At 52.0% G+C, this 16,850-nt stretch overlaps 1 protein-coding gene across 5 annotated transcripts in view; it reads right to left on the reverse strand.

The window, feature by feature from the left end:
- Window positions 1-892: 892 nt before the first annotated feature.
- Window positions 893-16,850, reverse strand: part of SLC8A1 (solute carrier family 8 member A1) — a 122,372-nt gene continuing 106,414 nt past the window's right edge. For 2 of the 5 annotated variants that reach the window (XM_058835547.1, XM_058835546.1), the window contains 9 exons: window positions 15,159-15,265; window positions 12,632-12,652; window positions 11,845-11,862; window positions 11,721-11,735; window positions 10,977-11,045; window positions 10,030-10,160; window positions 9,308-9,407; window positions 5,501-5,776; window positions 893-3,429 (listed from right to left, as the gene is read on the reverse strand). In XM_058835547.1, coding sequence (XP_058691530.1) covers window positions 3,053-3,429; window positions 5,501-5,776; window positions 9,308-9,407; window positions 10,030-10,160; window positions 10,977-11,045; window positions 11,721-11,735; window positions 11,845-11,862; window positions 12,632-12,652; window positions 15,159-15,265 — 1,114 coding nt within the window. In that variant the 3' untranslated portion in view covers window positions 893-3,052. Of the gene's footprint in view, window positions 3,430-5,500; window positions 5,777-9,307; window positions 9,408-10,029; window positions 10,161-10,976; window positions 11,046-11,720; window positions 11,736-11,844; window positions 11,863-12,631; window positions 12,653-14,724; window positions 14,829-15,158; window positions 15,266-16,850 lie in introns of all 5 variants that reach the window. The other 3 variants (XM_058835548.1, XM_058835549.1, XM_058835550.1) reach the window with 3 other exon arrangements.

Here is a 16,850-nt window from a genome sequence, read left to right on the forward strand (position 1 = left end):
TGGGAAAAGCACATGGACATCACAGCACGTGGACATCGCGGCCGTGCTCTCTGCTGGGCAGTGTTGAAGGCAGTGCTTGCCTGGGGCCCATCTCCAGGGCTGGTGTTTGAGTCCAGCTGTCAGAGCAGGACCTCCCAGGCATTGCAGGGAGGGTTTATCTGGGGACAGCTCAACAGATGCTGGATGAAACACAAGGAGGAGCAACATCCCTGGGCATGGGGAGACTTTTCTCCTCCTCAGTGCTGGCTGAGCTGTGTCGAGGCACATGGGTCTGAAACAGCCCATGGCACCGGGACTGGGGCACAGGCAGGCACCCCTTGAGAGCAGCCCAGCCTCGTGGGGTGTCTCAGATCTGCTTTGGCACCCACAGACCCTGCCCTGGTAATGCCTCCCTTGCATTCTCCCTCAGAGTTAGCTCGTGGCTTAACCCAGCACGGGGTTAAGCTGTAGCGAGAGCAGGAGCAGTTCTGTAGAGGACACAAGAAGAAAGAGCTGCTTGGTACCTTGGGGGCACACCCACGGCTCTCCCCAAGCCTAGGGCAAGCCAGCACTGGCCAGGGAGGCGGCACTGGAGCAGCCCCTGGCCCCAGGAGGGTGGGATGCCCTGCAGCTTTGTCTCTGGGTGGTTTCCTGCATCCCCCTGAGAGTGGGGCGGGCTGTGAGCCCCGGCTGCACAGCAGCACACACCGAGCCTGAGGCACCATGGAGATGGAGAGGGAGGAAGGACATGAGATGGGGCAGGGGCGGCCGTGCCAAGGCACCGCTGCCCCTGCCAGTGGCAGAAACACGGTGGAGGCAAACCAATGAGTCAAGGAGAGATGGGTACAGAGGGGAAACAGCTGGAGGGGGAGAGAAGGGTTTTCCATAGAGAATATGCAGGAGCAGTACTGGATCCATCAGGAATCATTACAAACTTTATTTCTCTGTGCATTGTGTACCATTGATAAGGATCATCACAATTAGTGGACTCACTGCCTATAGTGGTGGGCAATACACACAAAGAAAAAAATGAAGCCAAACAGATGAAAATGAAATCATTGTACATAAAGGTAATCATAAACCTGAACAACCTGCACCTGTGTTTGATTTTTCCCCCAAAACAATGAGAAACAAAAAAGTAAAACCCCAAAACAAATCAAAAGTGAAAAAAGGCTCGAGAAGAAAAAAAAAAAACAACAACCAAACCCACAACTTCATATTCCTAGAGAAAACCTTACAGCAGGTTAATTAAAATTTCCACAGATAGTTCAAGATGAGTACAAATACCCCCAGCCAGCTGGTTATGGTACAAGCATCAGACGTGGTTTTCAGCTGAGTGGGAAGAGCTCACCACGGACAGGCAGGCTGGGAGTTTGCCTGGCTGGAATGTCAGGAAGCCTGGCAAAGGGCATCGGGTCAGAAGACATCTCCCAGCACCAGTGCCCAGTGTCTCCCCTGTGCTGTGTCCTGGGGAGCTCTACACCCACATTTCCCTGGCTCGACTCTCCACCCCAGCCTGCACTCCTGGCATCAGGGGGGTGATGCTGAGTTACACCTCCCTGTCTCATCCTGTCCAGTGATTTCAGATTTGGAGAGTGCAAAACATGACCTGCTCCTGGGGGGATGCCTCCTGGCTACCCTCAGTGGAGTGGGAGATCTTGTCCAGCCCTTCAGCCCTTACGTTGGATTATTCTGCCTCCAAATGGCTGTGGGAAAGGACCAGCTTTGGGGACTGGTCCTGATGGCTTAACACTCAGAAACAGGGGCTGTCACTACACCTCTGGGGATACAGGGAGTAGCAGGGGGCCAAGGGCTTTGAGGCAGCCACCGACTCAGAAGGCAGAAGAAGCATGTGAGTTGCTGGGAGTCAGCCACGCTTGTTCCCCTCAGACTGCTCGCCCCACTCCCTGGGACACCTTGTGTAAAACCTCCTGTGGGCAGAGGAGGCCTTCAGCACATCAGAGGACCCCATCCACGCAGCTGGACAGAGCCTGAAGCCTCTGGGGTGTGGCTTTTCCTCCCCTGAAAACCTACAACTGCATGGCTGTTATTGCTTCTCATGGACCCATGCCACGAGCAGTAAGTGGGGACAGCTTTCCATCCTTTCCACCCCCGCTGAGAGGAAACAAACAAACAAACGAGCAAAAACCCTATGGCAAAACCGAACTAACTAAAAATAAATAAAACCCAGTGGAAAAAAAACCGCTTGTAATCTGCAATGCTCAACCCACATGGTTGGAAGGACTATCGCTATAGGATGCTATATACAGATAGATTTCATTTCATTCATGCAAATGTTACAAGTACCACGACAGCATGCCCGAGGAGGCGGAGGAGTGGGAGGAAGGCTCCCGCCGCTCCGCGCAGCCTCGGCTTGGGACACTGGACACGAGGCTGCGGCTGTGCACCCCCAAAGCATGGACAGGGAAAGGTGAGGGGCATGTGGGTGGGAAATGCTAGTTGTACACACGCCAAAACGAAACAAAAAAACCAACCCCAAATCAATGACGAAAACGGTTTGTGTTCTATCCTTAGAAAGCTCCCAGTTTCCCCTTGTCTTCAGTTCGGTCTCTTGCTCCTCTCCAACAGGGCCAGAGGGCCTGTTCCCGAGTGGTGAAGGCAGCTGGATGGCGGTGGGACATCAGAACCCTTGCTTTCCTCTGCTTCCCTTGCCCACTGCTCTGTTTCTCACCAGCTACTCTGGCCTTCCTCACACCGACGCACCCCGGTCGCCTTCACATCCGTCTTCCCGGGGGCCAGCGGGTGGGAGTCAGCGATGGGAAGGGGCTCGGTGGCCATCGGCCGCTCCTGTTGGTCGAGTTGCAGAAAGGGCCCTGCCCCTGGCTCCTGGCTGGGGCTGCTGCCTGGGGAGGGGTCCTGCTGGCTTTGGGGTCCTGCCTAGTTCAAAGGATGCTCCAAAGCCGCTTTCCATCAGCAGGTGTGTGAACATGGCAAATCTCTTTTATTCTTTCTCTGTTCATTATACACAGCTTTATATCTATATCTATACCTATATATCACTCTATATAGATATATATAGATATACACATATTTACTATCTCTGTTTGTCCCTTTAGAAGCCCTTTATGTGGCAGTAGGCTTCCAGAGATGAGAAGAATATGTACAAGAGCCAGAGGAGGATAAAGAGTGAGGATGTGAGCAGCTTGGAAGTCCGCGGCCCGCCCAGCTCACCTCCGATCTCGGGTCTCCGCCGGTAGAGCAGCACTCCCACACTGATAAAAGCAAAAATGGTGAAGAGGGTGACGGAGAAGGCCAGTGTGCCGGGGGAGACTTGGAAGGCTTGTCCGTGCGCCGCGTGGTAGATGGCTGCGATGGACCAGGCCACCCCAATGCCCAGGAAAACGTTCACAGCGTTGCTCCCGGTGACGTTCCCGATGGAGGCGTCCGCGTACTGGTCCTGCGTTGCTGCTACTTTGCTGGCAAATGTGTCTGCAAGGGAAAGATGGGGAGAAACCCTCAGGAAACACCCAGGAAAAGAGGGTGTCTGGGGAGCAAATGTCAGTGGCAACACCTGGGGAAAGAAAATAATGGGTAAGGGGATAGGGTACAGCCCTTCTGATGGAAATTCCAAAGAATCAGGGGACCATCTGGGACCATCAGGGTCTGGAAATGCATGGGGGGAAATCTCAATGGTCAGAAATACAGGGCTACCCCAGTACAGCCTCCAGCACCTTTTGCCTCCCAGAAGTCCAGTGCCTTGTGCAGGCCCTGGCACCTTGGTAAACCAGGTCGTCCTCCATCCCTTGGGAAGAAAAACCATCTGGGTGGGTGCATGCTTGCCCAGGTGCTCTGCCAGCTTTAAAACCAGTGATAAAACTTGGCTGGCCATTTTAATGGAAAACCTTGTGTCAGGTAGACCTGCATGACAGCGCTCCGCAGCACAGGGAAGTGCTGATTTACATCCAAACCCACTCTGGATCTGCAGGGAGAAGGAGGAGCAGGAGGGATTAACCTGTGGGTTTGTTCAGATGAGCATTCTCAGCTAACAGTGAAAAGATGAGTCCTGAACATATCTGTGCTCCTAGATCACCTTGGGTACAGGCAGCCCAGTGTAGCTCAGGAAAAGAAAACAACGAGGTCGTATTTCATGTTTTTTAATTCTAGAGGATTTCCTTTCCACTTCTCCCCAGCGGGCTCCAAGGTGAGATGGCAAAGTGCAGCCTCGCACAAAGATCCAGTTTCATGGAACGGGAGGGGATGGGCACATATCAGCACAGAGAGAGGGTCCATTTGCAGCAAAGAAGTCAAAAGTCTGCTTTATTTTAAAAAAAAACAGCTGCCATGGAAATGCTAAGGGAAGGAAAAGGCCTCAATCACGGCGCAATAAAAGAGTTATGGGACAGTGCTGATGCATCCATGCAGCTGCCACTGGGGGAGAAGGGAGGAGTGTAGAAACAACCACATGCACTTCTGCAAGCTGAAGCAGTGCTTTCAATGCAGGGAAGGTCCCTGTCAGTGTTGATTTCTCTTTGCTCTCCTCTGGTGCCCGCCCATCTCCTGGAAAGCAGGCGTGGAGGAGTTCAACCAGCACCCGGCTAATGCAGCACGGCCTGGGAGCCAACCGAAACAAAAGTAGCCCAATGTATTCTAAAAAAGAACTTCTTAAATGCCACCTTATGTCACCAGGAGCAGGAGGGAAGATTTTCACTGTCAAACATGTGAAGAAGCCCTGCAAACCTTCTGCTAAAGCCTTTACAGAGGTCTAAAAAAATGCTCCTTCTTCTGTTCCTTGTCCCAGATCTGCTCTTTTTTTCGGTTCCGCTGCTTCTTCTCTTTGCCTTTGATAGCATTAGGACAATTTCAGGATCTTTGAGCATCTGGGTGCTGATAACTGGAAGTTTGAGGGTGGTGAGGGAAGGTGTGACCGATGCAAGGGATGGTTGGGGTGGGCCAGAGCCTCTTGTCCAGAAATCAGGCTTTTCCTGCCCAGCAGAGCCCGTGGCAGAAGGTGAGTGAGCGGCACAGGCTCTTACACAAGCTGACATGGGAATCCCCAGAGCTTCACAAGTTGTGTTTCAAGCAGCTCCCCCAGCTCAGCAACCTCACCTTGATCCATCTGAACCTGGGCTCACACAAAGGTGCATGTGCTGGAAAGTGTGCCCTGAGCATGGACTCACACTTAATTCACCCAGGAGCAAGGTTAAAGCAGCAGATCTTTAAAGTGCAGGACTGCCAGCGCAGGCAGCATTTTAACTGAAGACCAATTTTGACTCTGAAAGTGGATACCACGGAGGCTGCCCACAGAAATAGATACTTCACAGTCTTTGCAGTGGGATGGTCCTTGAAATAATTCCCATGGGACTGAATCCACATCCTGGTTCTATCCTTCCAGCCCATCTGAGACTGAAAACCTGTTTCCACATATATCTCAAACCTGTGCCTCGGGATCTTGCAGAGCACAGCTCTCCCCTAGCCCAACCCCAGACCCAACCCCAACCCCACCCCCAGCCTGGGTGGAGATGGACCTTCACAACAAACCCCCAAAAATGGTTCTGCTTACCTGGCACCGATGTCCCCAGGGCGACAAACACGACGGCAGTGACCGAGTCCTTCAGGCCAATGGTGCAGCCAAAGTGGGATGCCAGGTCACCAATGAAAGCTGTCAGGAGGCCGATCATGAGGATGGAGACAACGAAGCAAGCCCAGCCATTCCAGTAGTCTGTCGGGGGCACGAAGGCAAAAAGGACCTTCCAGAAGACGGTCAGAAAGTGCATCACGTAGTCAAAGCAGGAGGGGAGCTTCTCCTCCCCACATTCATCGTCATCGTCATCTTCCCCTGGAGAAAACCAGCAGTGCCTGATTAGATTTGCTCATCTTGGGCAAAGCTCCCGTGCAAACCACAGTCCCCAGAATGCTGTGTCTCATGATTTGGGCCCTGGAAGGCCTTGACTTCCAAATATCTTATTTTTTGAGCAATCATCAGTGTGGCTCGATGGCCTTTCCTTGCCCCTTTCCACAGCACAGAGAGACACCCCAAAGGCAATGGTTTAAAAAAACCACCTGCACTTCAGAAAATGCAGAGCCTCGTGCCAGCACCTCTGCCTGAGTTTAACCATCAGATGCTTCCTGGGACTCAGCCCCTGCCCAGGAGGCCTTCCCACAGAAGATTTGGGAAATAAACAACCTTGTGCTGGCTGGAGCTGACTGGGGCAGGCAAACCCACCGAGAGCAACTCCTGCCTTGGGGAGACTCCCACAGGGAAGCCCCTTTTGAGCTGCTCTGAGCTGCTTTCCACAAGTGCCCGCAGTTGCTTCCAGCTCTCTGGAAAGGCAGCTGGCTGTGATGGTTGCTGAGCTGCTCTGGCAATTCACCTTACCTTTCCTGCAAACTGGGATCAAGTAATGGATTTTTGCCTGCCCTAAAGCCTCCCTGCTCAAATCACTGCTGGCTGTCCTTCCCTGCTGCATTTCCCTGCCCCTTCACATGCTTCCCTATAAGCTCTGGTTGCCTGTTCCTTGATGTCTGGTCTCTCCTAGGTCAGCAGGAACTCCCCTTCCTGCTCCAGGCATTGGCACCTCACCTGTCTCTGCAAAACCACTTGGCATCCAGCCTACAGGGAGTCCCCACGGTGTGGGGCTGACCCCACCAGGGAGCCCACTGGGGCTGGAGACCCCTTGCTGATTCCTGCAGCTCTGAGGAGCTGTCTGGAGAGCCTGCTGGCCAGCCTGTGCCCCGGGCAGGCTGCATGGCAAATGTGGGGCTTCCCCACCCTGTCGCAGTGCACAAGGTCACTGCTGTGGCACAGTCAAAAACTCCTCCTGCTCACACTGGAACCACTCCCAGACTTGAAGGGGAGGTGACACTTTTCCAACTAAGTCAGTGGGAGCTTTCCTGCTGCCCTTAAGAAACAAGGATGAGTTTCTAAGTCATGAAGGTTCGGGATTCCAAGGCCACTGTAAGTCGTGTAAAAGACATCCCTTGCCTTTTATCAGGTGATTTTCCAGGTCTTTGATGCCTTTTTTTCCCCCACCAAGGATGTGGACCACCAGGTCTCCCTGCATGGCTGTTGGAAGAAGCTCCTTAGCAACAGGAAGAGACAAGAAGAGGAGCTTCAAACTCACTATGGCAGAAACAGTAGCTAATCAGCGTTATTATTTTGGCAGATATAAATACTTATTCCTGTGCATTGTTGTGAAGATAAGGAACAATTTTCCAGCCTGGAAAGCCTGTGTTGGCCTGTGTTTTTCCTCAGCGTGCAAAGGCTGCTAATGGCAGGATACACCATGCTGTGCTCATGCTGCAATTCTGCATTTCAGGTATTTCAGTTCTCTGCCAAGCTTGGGGTGGCATCAGGAGTGCTATGGACCTGAATCTTTATGGAGATGATGAAACAGACTGAAAAATGAACATGAATGCCACTGTCGTAACACTCATCCAGCTCTATCATTTTGCTAGGCAGCCATGGTGTCTCTCTTCTGAAGAGCTGGCCAGATCTTGTGGAGGTGACTTGAAACACAGAGTGGCATTGGATGGTGACCCAGGGGGGCATTCAGAAATAGGCCAGCAAGCTCCAGAATGCTTTTGCTGTGGAAGAAACTTTACGTCTTTTGGGTGCAGACTAAAGGAGCTGAGTGACAGGCTCTGGACAGCCCAGAATGTCACAGCACAATGTGGCACAGCCCTGTCTGCACCTACACTGCCCTTCCACAGACATTGCTCCACCCCCCTGCAAACACAGCCCTGAGCTGATCATTGGGTGGGAAATGGGGGTTTGATGCTTCTTTTCTCAGCTGGGATGTCACATTTTGAAGTGGTGACAGGTGAGTTTCACCTGCTATCCAGGGTGAGCTGTGGGGGAAAAACTCAAACCCATCCTCCAATGTTAAAGGCACTTTAACTTAACTGGCACAAAGCTTGAGGAGCTAAAACCTGGGTACCACCAGAGTGCAGAGACAAACTACTGATCCACAACTGCAAGGGACAGTATGTCCACCAAAATACATCCTATTTATTAAATACTTATTAATCATCTGTTAGCTCTGATCATGGCTGTATATTCAAGACAGGGGGGCAACAGGGTTTCCACGTAACTGCAGTCTTTACATGCGTCACAGAAAAGGGATCCAACAATCAGTGACTGTCTTTGCTTTAACATGGGATGCAATTACATAATTAGTTCTGGCATAGATTAGCTTAGCCATATTAGCTACAAAACCTGCAGCAAGGATTGTCTTGCACGATAAGTTCATGCTGAATCCAGAATAATGGGAGGCTCTTGCCTGGAGGGAAGAGCTGTGCTACAAGAGGAGGGATCACAATCCGAGGAGGAAGCTGCTGCACAGCATCCTGCCCTTGTTTCCCAGAGGCAGAGGGTAAATGGTACTGCCATCATTTTTAATTACCTGGTGCTGGGCAGAGGTTACCTTGTAGAGCAGAGTTAGAGGTAGGAAGCTGAGCGCTCCCCCATGCATTTCAGTGCACAATTAGCCAGATGAGAGGTAATTGCCTTCCCCAGGGATTTAATTTAAGCTGGTTGATTTTGCCCTGATGTGTGCACACACAGCCCAGGCTGGGCTGTGAGGTTGTAACATCCAGCCAATAAGTAATAGTGTTTCCAGCTGTTAAAACAACATCTGGAGGAGACCTTCTTTCTTTCTTCTTCCAGATGTATTGGAACAATAATATATCCTGTACTGGGCATGCTGGTAAACGTGGCACTGGCACCTGTGAGAATGGTACAACAGGGCATTTGAGGGAAAGGCAGTTCTCCAAGGGAGGGAAGATAAGATCACACAGGATCTGGTTCAACCACAGATACCATGTGCTGCTGCAGCTATTGGGCTGCTGAGCCATAATCCTCCAGGCACAGCTGGCTGGGGCAGCAGGGGTTCCAGAAAGCAGGGCGTGACAAGGGCAAATTTTGGCTCACAGAGAGTGACTGCCTTCAGGGTTTGCACCCTCACTGCTGTGCTGTCCTCACGGCAGAGGTACAGGGAGAACCAGGGAAGGGGATCACTATTGCTTCACACCAGCATCATTTATGCCACTCTGAATTTCCACACTGTGCTCACCTCCCAGATCTCTCCCACTGAACTGACTTTTCCCCCCTTCTGCCGTCTGCTACCAGCCAAGGTGTTGCTCTGCCTGGTGCTACAGACACACTTCACACAGAAGGTTTCCCACACATGAGACAAGGTGCCCTCACAAAAGGGTTTAATCAGCTGCCTTATTTATGCAGACACTGTAAATAACTCTGCCACCTGTTTTGCCTCCTGCTGCTCCACTACAGTCTGTGTTACTGATACAGCCAAGCCGAGCCGAGAGCGAGGGCGGTCGTAATTCACCTGGAGCTGTGGCCCGAACTCACCCGCGCTGACAGTAATGGCCTCAATAAACTGCTCCCTCCAGCTGTTGGTGCCAACCACCAGGGCCAGGTTCGTCTTCTTAATGAGCTTGTCCACCGTGTTCTGTGGATGGAGATGCAGAGCAGAGAATTAGGGGCTGGGGAGAGTGGGCTGAAGCCCACCAGTGCCAGTGCTTGTGGCGATGTGTTTATGGAACAAGCTCAGCAGATTTTAAGCTCAAGAGCCCCAGCAGCAAACCCAAATGGAAGTACTTGCAAGTCCCTTTGCTGCTGCTAAAAAAAGTCCTCTGGAAACCTGCTCATGGATGGGAGTTTGAGCCATCTCAGAGCCACAGTAAGGGTGGCCTGTTATGTTCATACTACAGAGAAATGGAAAAGATTATGAAACGACCAGTTTTCAGCTCTTGGCCTGGCACATGCATGCACGGCAGCTGAGCTGCACGACCATTACTTGCATTTGGGGTTATCAGCCCTTTGCACTGGGAGTGCCAGGCTTGGGGCTCACTCAAGGCTCCCTGTAAGTAGGACCAGCGTGTAGAACTCACTGTGAGAACAGGGTCATGTTTCTAAAGCAACCTGCGGCATTTGGGATCCCAGGTCCTCTTTTGTGTGTGATTCCATGCACTGTCATACCATCAACTTGTGCTCCCAGTGCTGTGCAAACCCAAAAGGAGGGTCCCCAGGCAGGGGGGAAGAAGAACATGGATGCAGGATGTGAACAGTACCTTGAACTCATAGGATTCCTCAATGATGATCTCGAGTTTGGTGTGCTCCCCCAGGACTGGGCGCCCCATCTCTGCGATCCGACGCTCTTCTTCCTCCTTGCTGGTCAGTGGCTGCTTTTCTTCATTCTCCTCTGCAAGGCAAAGAGCCCGTGGGTGAACCAGGCCCAGCTGCTCACCCTGGGTCTGGCTTCCTGTCAGAGGAGGAGGTCAGGAGGCCTCCAGGTGGGAGCGTGAGTGACAGAACAGTGGAGAAAGAGTTCATGGAGCAACAGACAGGATAGTTTCATGAAATGCTACCAAAAGGTCTGGAACTCATCCAGCCACAGGAGGAGACCTGCTCATCCTGGGGCTGGGAATAGCTTATTGCTTGGTAATTTCTGCCTCTCCCACAGGGATGCTGGGAAGGGGAAGGATCAGCACTGGGGCTGCTCCATTCCCCAGCACTCCAGGTCTGCTCTGAGGTACGGTCAGGGCAGTTCCACCAGCCTGTTACAGCAAGAGAGCACTGCCAGCAGCCTCAGGGCTGAGACACATATGGAATCCTGGCTCTGCCTCCTTCTGAGCAGGGCTTTGCCTTGGAGAGGGGGCTGGCAGCCAACACCTGCTGTGATGGCAGGGCTGGAGGAAATAGCACAGATGTAAGAAGCCATCCACAGGCCAATGCCTGGCTCCAAACCCTAAAAGAGGAGGCAGCAGAGGGACTATGAGATCAGTGAAGCAGGTCTGCACCCCCACTGTCATCTGTGCAACCTCTGGGGCACGGGCACTGCAGGCAGCACGCCCTTTGTCACTGTCCCTTGTGCAGAGCCCACTGAGCTCCCTTCCAGTCCACCTGAGGGATGGGTGGGCAGAAAACATCAGGGCTAAAAAGGACTGGAGTTATCTGTCAGTAGGCAAACACCCCCGTCAGTCCACGTGAGGCTGACATGGTGCCACACCACAGGTACCTTGGATGGAGACCACGGTGCAAGGAAGAGGATGATCTCTAGCCTGGACCTTCCTGAAGACAGGTTTGCCTATTAAAGTGATCAGCAGGAGATCAGCAGGGGGGACTGCACGCACTGTACAAGCTGTCCCCGTGCAGTTAGTGAACTCCATTCTTATGTCACACGGGGTTAGTGCTGCTCCCTTGCTGGCTGCCCCTTGTCTGCTCAGGTGGCACTGAGTTGAGGGAAAGCCCTTTTCCTCCTGCAGGCCAAAGAGATCCACCTTGGAGCCAGAGCCTTCTAAATCTGAATTATGTTTCCAGGGCTCCCGAGGGGCGGCTCTGCAACGTGTGGGACCCAGGACGTTCTCATCCTGTGCTGTCCAGCTGAACGAGGGAGGCTTGGCATCTCATGACAGATGAGCCAGCCCTGCTGCTGGGTCTTGCTGGTGGGAAGGGAAGGGGCTGCACATCTGAAGGAGCCGTGGGGTCCTGCGTCCCCCACAGTGCTCGGGCACCCGGCTCAGGCCCGGGGAGGGAGGGAGGGAGGGGAGAGCCCTGTGCGCAGGGAGGGGACAACCACGTCAAATGGAGAAGCCCATCCTGCTCCAAGACACAGAGTGGGGTTGGTTGTCGCTTTGGGGGTGACAGGTCACCCTCCCCGAGGTGGGGTTAAGCGTGTGTGGCAGGCAGAGCACTCTGTGAGGGCACACGGTGTTAGTGGGACCGGCCGGGGCGGGGAGGCCGCGGCTCGGCGCCTTCTTACCATTCCAGAGTTTCCCTCCAGGACAGAACAAAAGCAAAGAGGAAACCAAGAGGAAAGAGCAGGGTGAGCATATGGCCATTAACAGAAAGGAACAGGGGGACAGGGGAAGAGTAGAAATCCATACCTGTGATGGTGAAGCCGCCTAGATGAAACCAAAAATGAGAAAAAGGGAGAGAGAGAGAGAGAGAGAGAATAAATGAGGATTAGCATTTGCACATCAACACAAACACGATGGTCCTTCCCTGCCCCACTGTGGACATGGGGCCTGCTCCCCGACACACACCCCAGGGATAGTGTGGGGAGACCTGAACACAGGCTTTTCAACCCACATCTGCAAGCTGCCACCCCTTGGTGTCCAATATAAGCTGTGGAAGGGGTAAAGTGTGCCCTGGGGCTGCAGGTGCTTTGGGGAACAAGGGTGGCTTTGCTTCCCTCCCCAGCTGCCCTGTCCTGGAGGTGGCCAGCAAGGAAACTCAAAGGCTGCTTGGGCTTTAAGTCTCCCTGAGACAGGAGGCAAAGTTTGTACTGTCTCTTCAAAAAGGGTTGGCCAACCTTCCTGTCCAGCCACAAGCATCCCTAAGTCAGGAAATGCTGTTTCTGCCACGCCAGTTTAGAGGTGATGGGTTAATTTGTGTGGCACAGGTTTGTATATCAGGGTGCTGGCAGGTTCACTCTGGCTGTAACAACACCACCCCCCAAAACTGCTCCTTGCACCACCTCTTAATATTGGTGACTTTGGGGCTCTACTCTAAGGAAAGATGGGGCATTAGGTACCTGAGCTTACTTAGACAGTGCTGACCACCCTATAAGAGAATGCTGTGAGCAAAGAAAAACATCAAGCAAAGAAATCGATTGTCTTCCAAAAATACGCAAACCAGAAACATGGAAAGGAAAAATGAATGCGCGCTTACCAAGCTCATTCAACAACAGGGCTGTGAAGGAGACAGAGACAAACACAGAAGAAGAAAAGTAAATGAATAATGAAATCAAAAGGGATATCCACAGAAAGACACCAGATCCCAGGGCAGAGATTTCAGATCTGTAAAGCTGTAGGATACCATTAGTGTTAAGAGAAAGACACTAAACAGAAATGTTTCATGGGATTGTGGATTTAAAATAAAAACCATTGCAAACATGGGGTGGATATGGGATTAAAAGACACACTCCAAAAAATTCATTTTTCCCCTTTGAATTGTATGTGCAAGATCTTCCATTGGTCTCAGAGGCAGTTCTGCCCCGGGGGCGACACAAGATGTCCCATGTGCAGCAGCTACTGGCTCTGACCTCCTCCAGCTGCCTGATGGGGCAATGGCTCCAGAGGCAGCTGCACTTTTGGCATAGACAATGAGAGAAGAAAAGTCAGTGGCAAGGCTTGGCTCAAGGGTCTTGTTGCTCAACATTTTAGATCTCCAAAATGAAAGAAAAAGCCTCTCCCTTAGTGCCCTGGTGGATCTTGGGCCCCACCACAGCCCAGGGGTGACATTTCAGAGATGCCCTCGTCTCTCTGAGCACACTGCTCCTCTTGCCTCGCTGCTTCTTGTACCAGACCAAGTACAAAGAAACAAGTTTAAAAGAAAATATTATTAAAAACTGCATGGCCAAAGCAGCAAATAGCTGATTTAAATAGTCTCTTAAAATTTTGTCTTGCCTTCCACCTAGTGAGCTGGCAAGCCTGAGCTTCTCTCAGGTTCCCCTAGTTATCTTTGTGACCAGGAAGATGAGATTTATTTTCTTTTTTTCCTTTTCCATTTATTTTTAGATAAAAAATTCAGCTGGGATCTCCAGAGCTGGGACCACAATTTTTAAACCTTGGATCTGGAAAGCATGTTTGCTGCTGCTGGACTTGCAAGGCTGAGCCCACACTGGCTCCTGTGGGCAGGGATGGAGCTTCTGAGTTGAGTCATCCATGTGTAACTTTATCCTGGCAGCACTGTCCATGCTCCACAGATGCCACCAGCACCATTTAATGACACAGAGCCCACCTGCAGTGCCTGAGTCATGCCAGTGTCTGATTTTTAAGCCCAGCTTTTGTTAGGTAGTGACATAAACCAGCAGGGAAGCTGATGGAGGGGACAACAGCACCGGAGCTGAAGAGGAATGTGGCGTGTCCCCACTCAGTGTGGGGACCACTGAGAGCCCTCTCTGCTCTGATCAAATAAATATTACAGCCTAATGCCTGCTGGAGGGAGAGCTGATGTCCCAGAAACTAGAAAGCAGCTCCAAGGCAGATAGACCAAGTCTTCTGCAAAGGCTTTAATAATGGTCCATCTCTTAAATAACTCTAAAGCCACCAGTAGTGCTCAGAACCAGCCGCTGCCATTAATCCTCACTTAATTTTCTAGCAGAAAAAAAATAAAAAATGCATGGGAAAATAGGTGTGCTCTGTCTTTTTGGGAAGTTTGGCATTTGGTTTAGAAATGTGATGAAAGAGGAAATTGTTTTTATTGTTCCTGTGAGAAGCTATTATCCAATGCAGAGCCATGAAACTTCATTTGAGCATAACCTGATTTACCTAAACTGATTGCATCTCATGGTATTATCTACTCGGGCCGTGATTTTTGTCTATTTTCAGATCCTAGTGCCAGTATAAAAAGGCTAAAATTACTGCTCTGGCCATGCATTTTATTTCAAGTGAAAGCAGTTTTATCTTCGGATAAAAATGATGCAGCATTGCCCTTTTCACTTGTCGAGGCTGGACGTTCTCTTTGATTAAATGAAGGTGCAGCAGCAGGGCAGCACTCCCAAAATGTCTCTGGGGGCTGGTGACGCTCCCCGTCCCCTGCCCGGGGTAGTCCCAGGAGCATCCTCGCTCCCTGAGTGGGGTGGAGTCCTCTCCAAACCAAAGAGGAAAGGAAACAGAGCAAAAAAGGTGCAGCGGCCAAGCTTCAAAGGAGGGAGGGCAAAACGGCCAGGAGCCAAAGTGCGAGGAGAAAGGAGTGTGAGAGTAGGGAGACACAGAGAAAGCGGCAGCGTCTCGAGAGCTGGTCTGGTTTTACTCTCACACCTTTCACTCCTCGTCGTAGCCACACCGGATCCCCAAGCACAAGGAAGAAACTGCACTCTTTCTCATACTCCTCACGGTCAAGTACTCTAAGGGTAATGAATTTCCTGTGGGAACACAAGACAAAGGCAAACACATGATTGGCATCGCACACACATGCAGGTCACGTCCGCCCGGGTGCTGTGGTGACAGAGATGGTTGGGTGGGGGAAAGGGGCTGCACATCCCCCTGGGGCCTATGGGGAAGGGCAGGAGCATCCTCACCACCTGGCCCAGGTGGTCTGGGGAGAGGCTGTGCTCAGGGGGGACGGGGAGTGGCCTTGCTCCTGCCCTTTTCCATAGGCGCCGGGGATGTGAGCTCGGTGTTGCAGGTGCCAGACATGAGTGAGCCAGACAGGGACACACAGGCTGGGCTCAGCCCCGGAGCACATCCCCCACCTTTCTTCTCACTCATCTCCACCAGCCGGGGCTCCCCGATCTCTAGGTAGAAGGTCTTGTTTTTCTCATACTCCTCATCATCTATCACCTTGATTGATATCGTTTTGCTGGAACAGAGAAGAAGAAATAGAGATTCAAGAGTAAGGGGGGAAAAAGGAGGAGGAGAAACAGGGAGCAGAACAGGAGAAGGAGAAGAAGGTAGAGGAGGAGGGTGGAAAGAGCAAGGAGAGGGGGCTGTGGACAGAAAACAGTGGTTTTGGTGGCCCAGGCTGGAGGGACAGCACAGTAAAAAGCAAAGGGCAGGAGCCAAAGGGCCAAGCTTGCCTCAGGATGGGCACGGACCACACAGTGCCAGCAGCCTGCAGGTGCCATCCTCCCTGGCATGGCCAGAGACCATGGCTGGGCATGACAGCCTGGGCCAGCCTCCCCCAGAGGTGTCTTGGCAAGACATGTCCCTTTCCAAAAACCTGTGGTAGGGAACAGCCCCTTGACAGCTTGCACACATTGCACGGGCACAAGCACTGGGAACCAGCACAGAGCAAGCCCCAGGAAGCATGATGCACTGCTCAAGCTCGGGCATGGAAGAGGCTCTGTCTCCCCAGGCTCGGCAGATTCATGAACAATATCATGATCAGCAGCTCAGTTTGGGCTTTGGAGGCTCTAATTTACAAGCCTGAAAGGGATGTTGGAGTTAGGACTTTATCCATTAAGGGAATGCAAAGGAAAAATGGCCTTTCTGGTTAGGGCAAGCATGTGGAAAGCTTCACTGATGGTGAGATTCTTCTTAAATTTTACTTTACAAGCAGCACATCCTTTCCCAAGCCTTCAAGGTTTAGTTCTCTCCCATTAGAGAACATGACCCAGGGATTGCTGAATTTGCCCCTGGAACATCATCAGGACAGGTCCAAAGGCAGAGTCACCACCCAGAGCACAGCCACAAGCACATGCCGCAGAAGATGAAAGCCTCACAGGAGGCTGTGGCTACCAGGAGAGAGATTTGTTCCTTGAGCCACCCAATAAAGTGAAAATTGCTCTTCCAGGGGAGAAATGTTAGCACAGAAGTTTTTCAGCTCTTTTCAGGGACTCACATAAACACCTGGCTGGAAGCTGCTCACCAGAAGGTGACCAAACGCGGGGTACAAACATGGGGTGCTGGACCTGTGCTACTGTGGTCCTTCCTACAGTGCAAAGTCATTGCAAAGACAGCAGAGACAGAAATCCAGCGGGCTCTGCTCCTCCCTGGAGGCTCAGCTCACTGTCATGGCACTGCTGTGGGGACAGGACCTCCTCCTGGCTCTCATCTTGATCCAGACAAGAAATAAGAGGGAGTTACAGCACAAAATGAAAAGCCAAGGCAGTGATTGTAGTCCTGTGCTTGCTGCCAGCCTTCTGGCTGGGTTTGCTTTCCCCCCACTGCCCTCCTGTGAATGCTTTTACTCAAACCAGCTTTCCCACTGCTCCCTCCCTGCCCAGGCCTGAATGCCCTGTCCTTCAAAGAAATGCTTCACATCCCACCCCTGGCTCCTCTGCACTTTCCACGAGCACCCAGCACAAGCTGAAGCAGCCCCAAGGCTGCTCCAAGAGATGATGGAGGAGGTTCTGCTGCTCCTGGCAGGTCCCAGCACTGAAAACCCATAAACATGGACAAAAGCCACGCTCTAGGGGAGTGAAATTGAGGCCACACTGCCGTGA

The sequence above is a fragment of the Poecile atricapillus genome, chromosome 3 (assembly GCF_030490865.1).
Source record: "Poecile atricapillus isolate bPoeAtr1 chromosome 3, bPoeAtr1.hap1, whole genome shotgun sequence".
Taxonomy (NCBI): Eukaryota; Metazoa; Chordata; class Aves; order Passeriformes; family Paridae; genus Poecile; species Poecile atricapillus.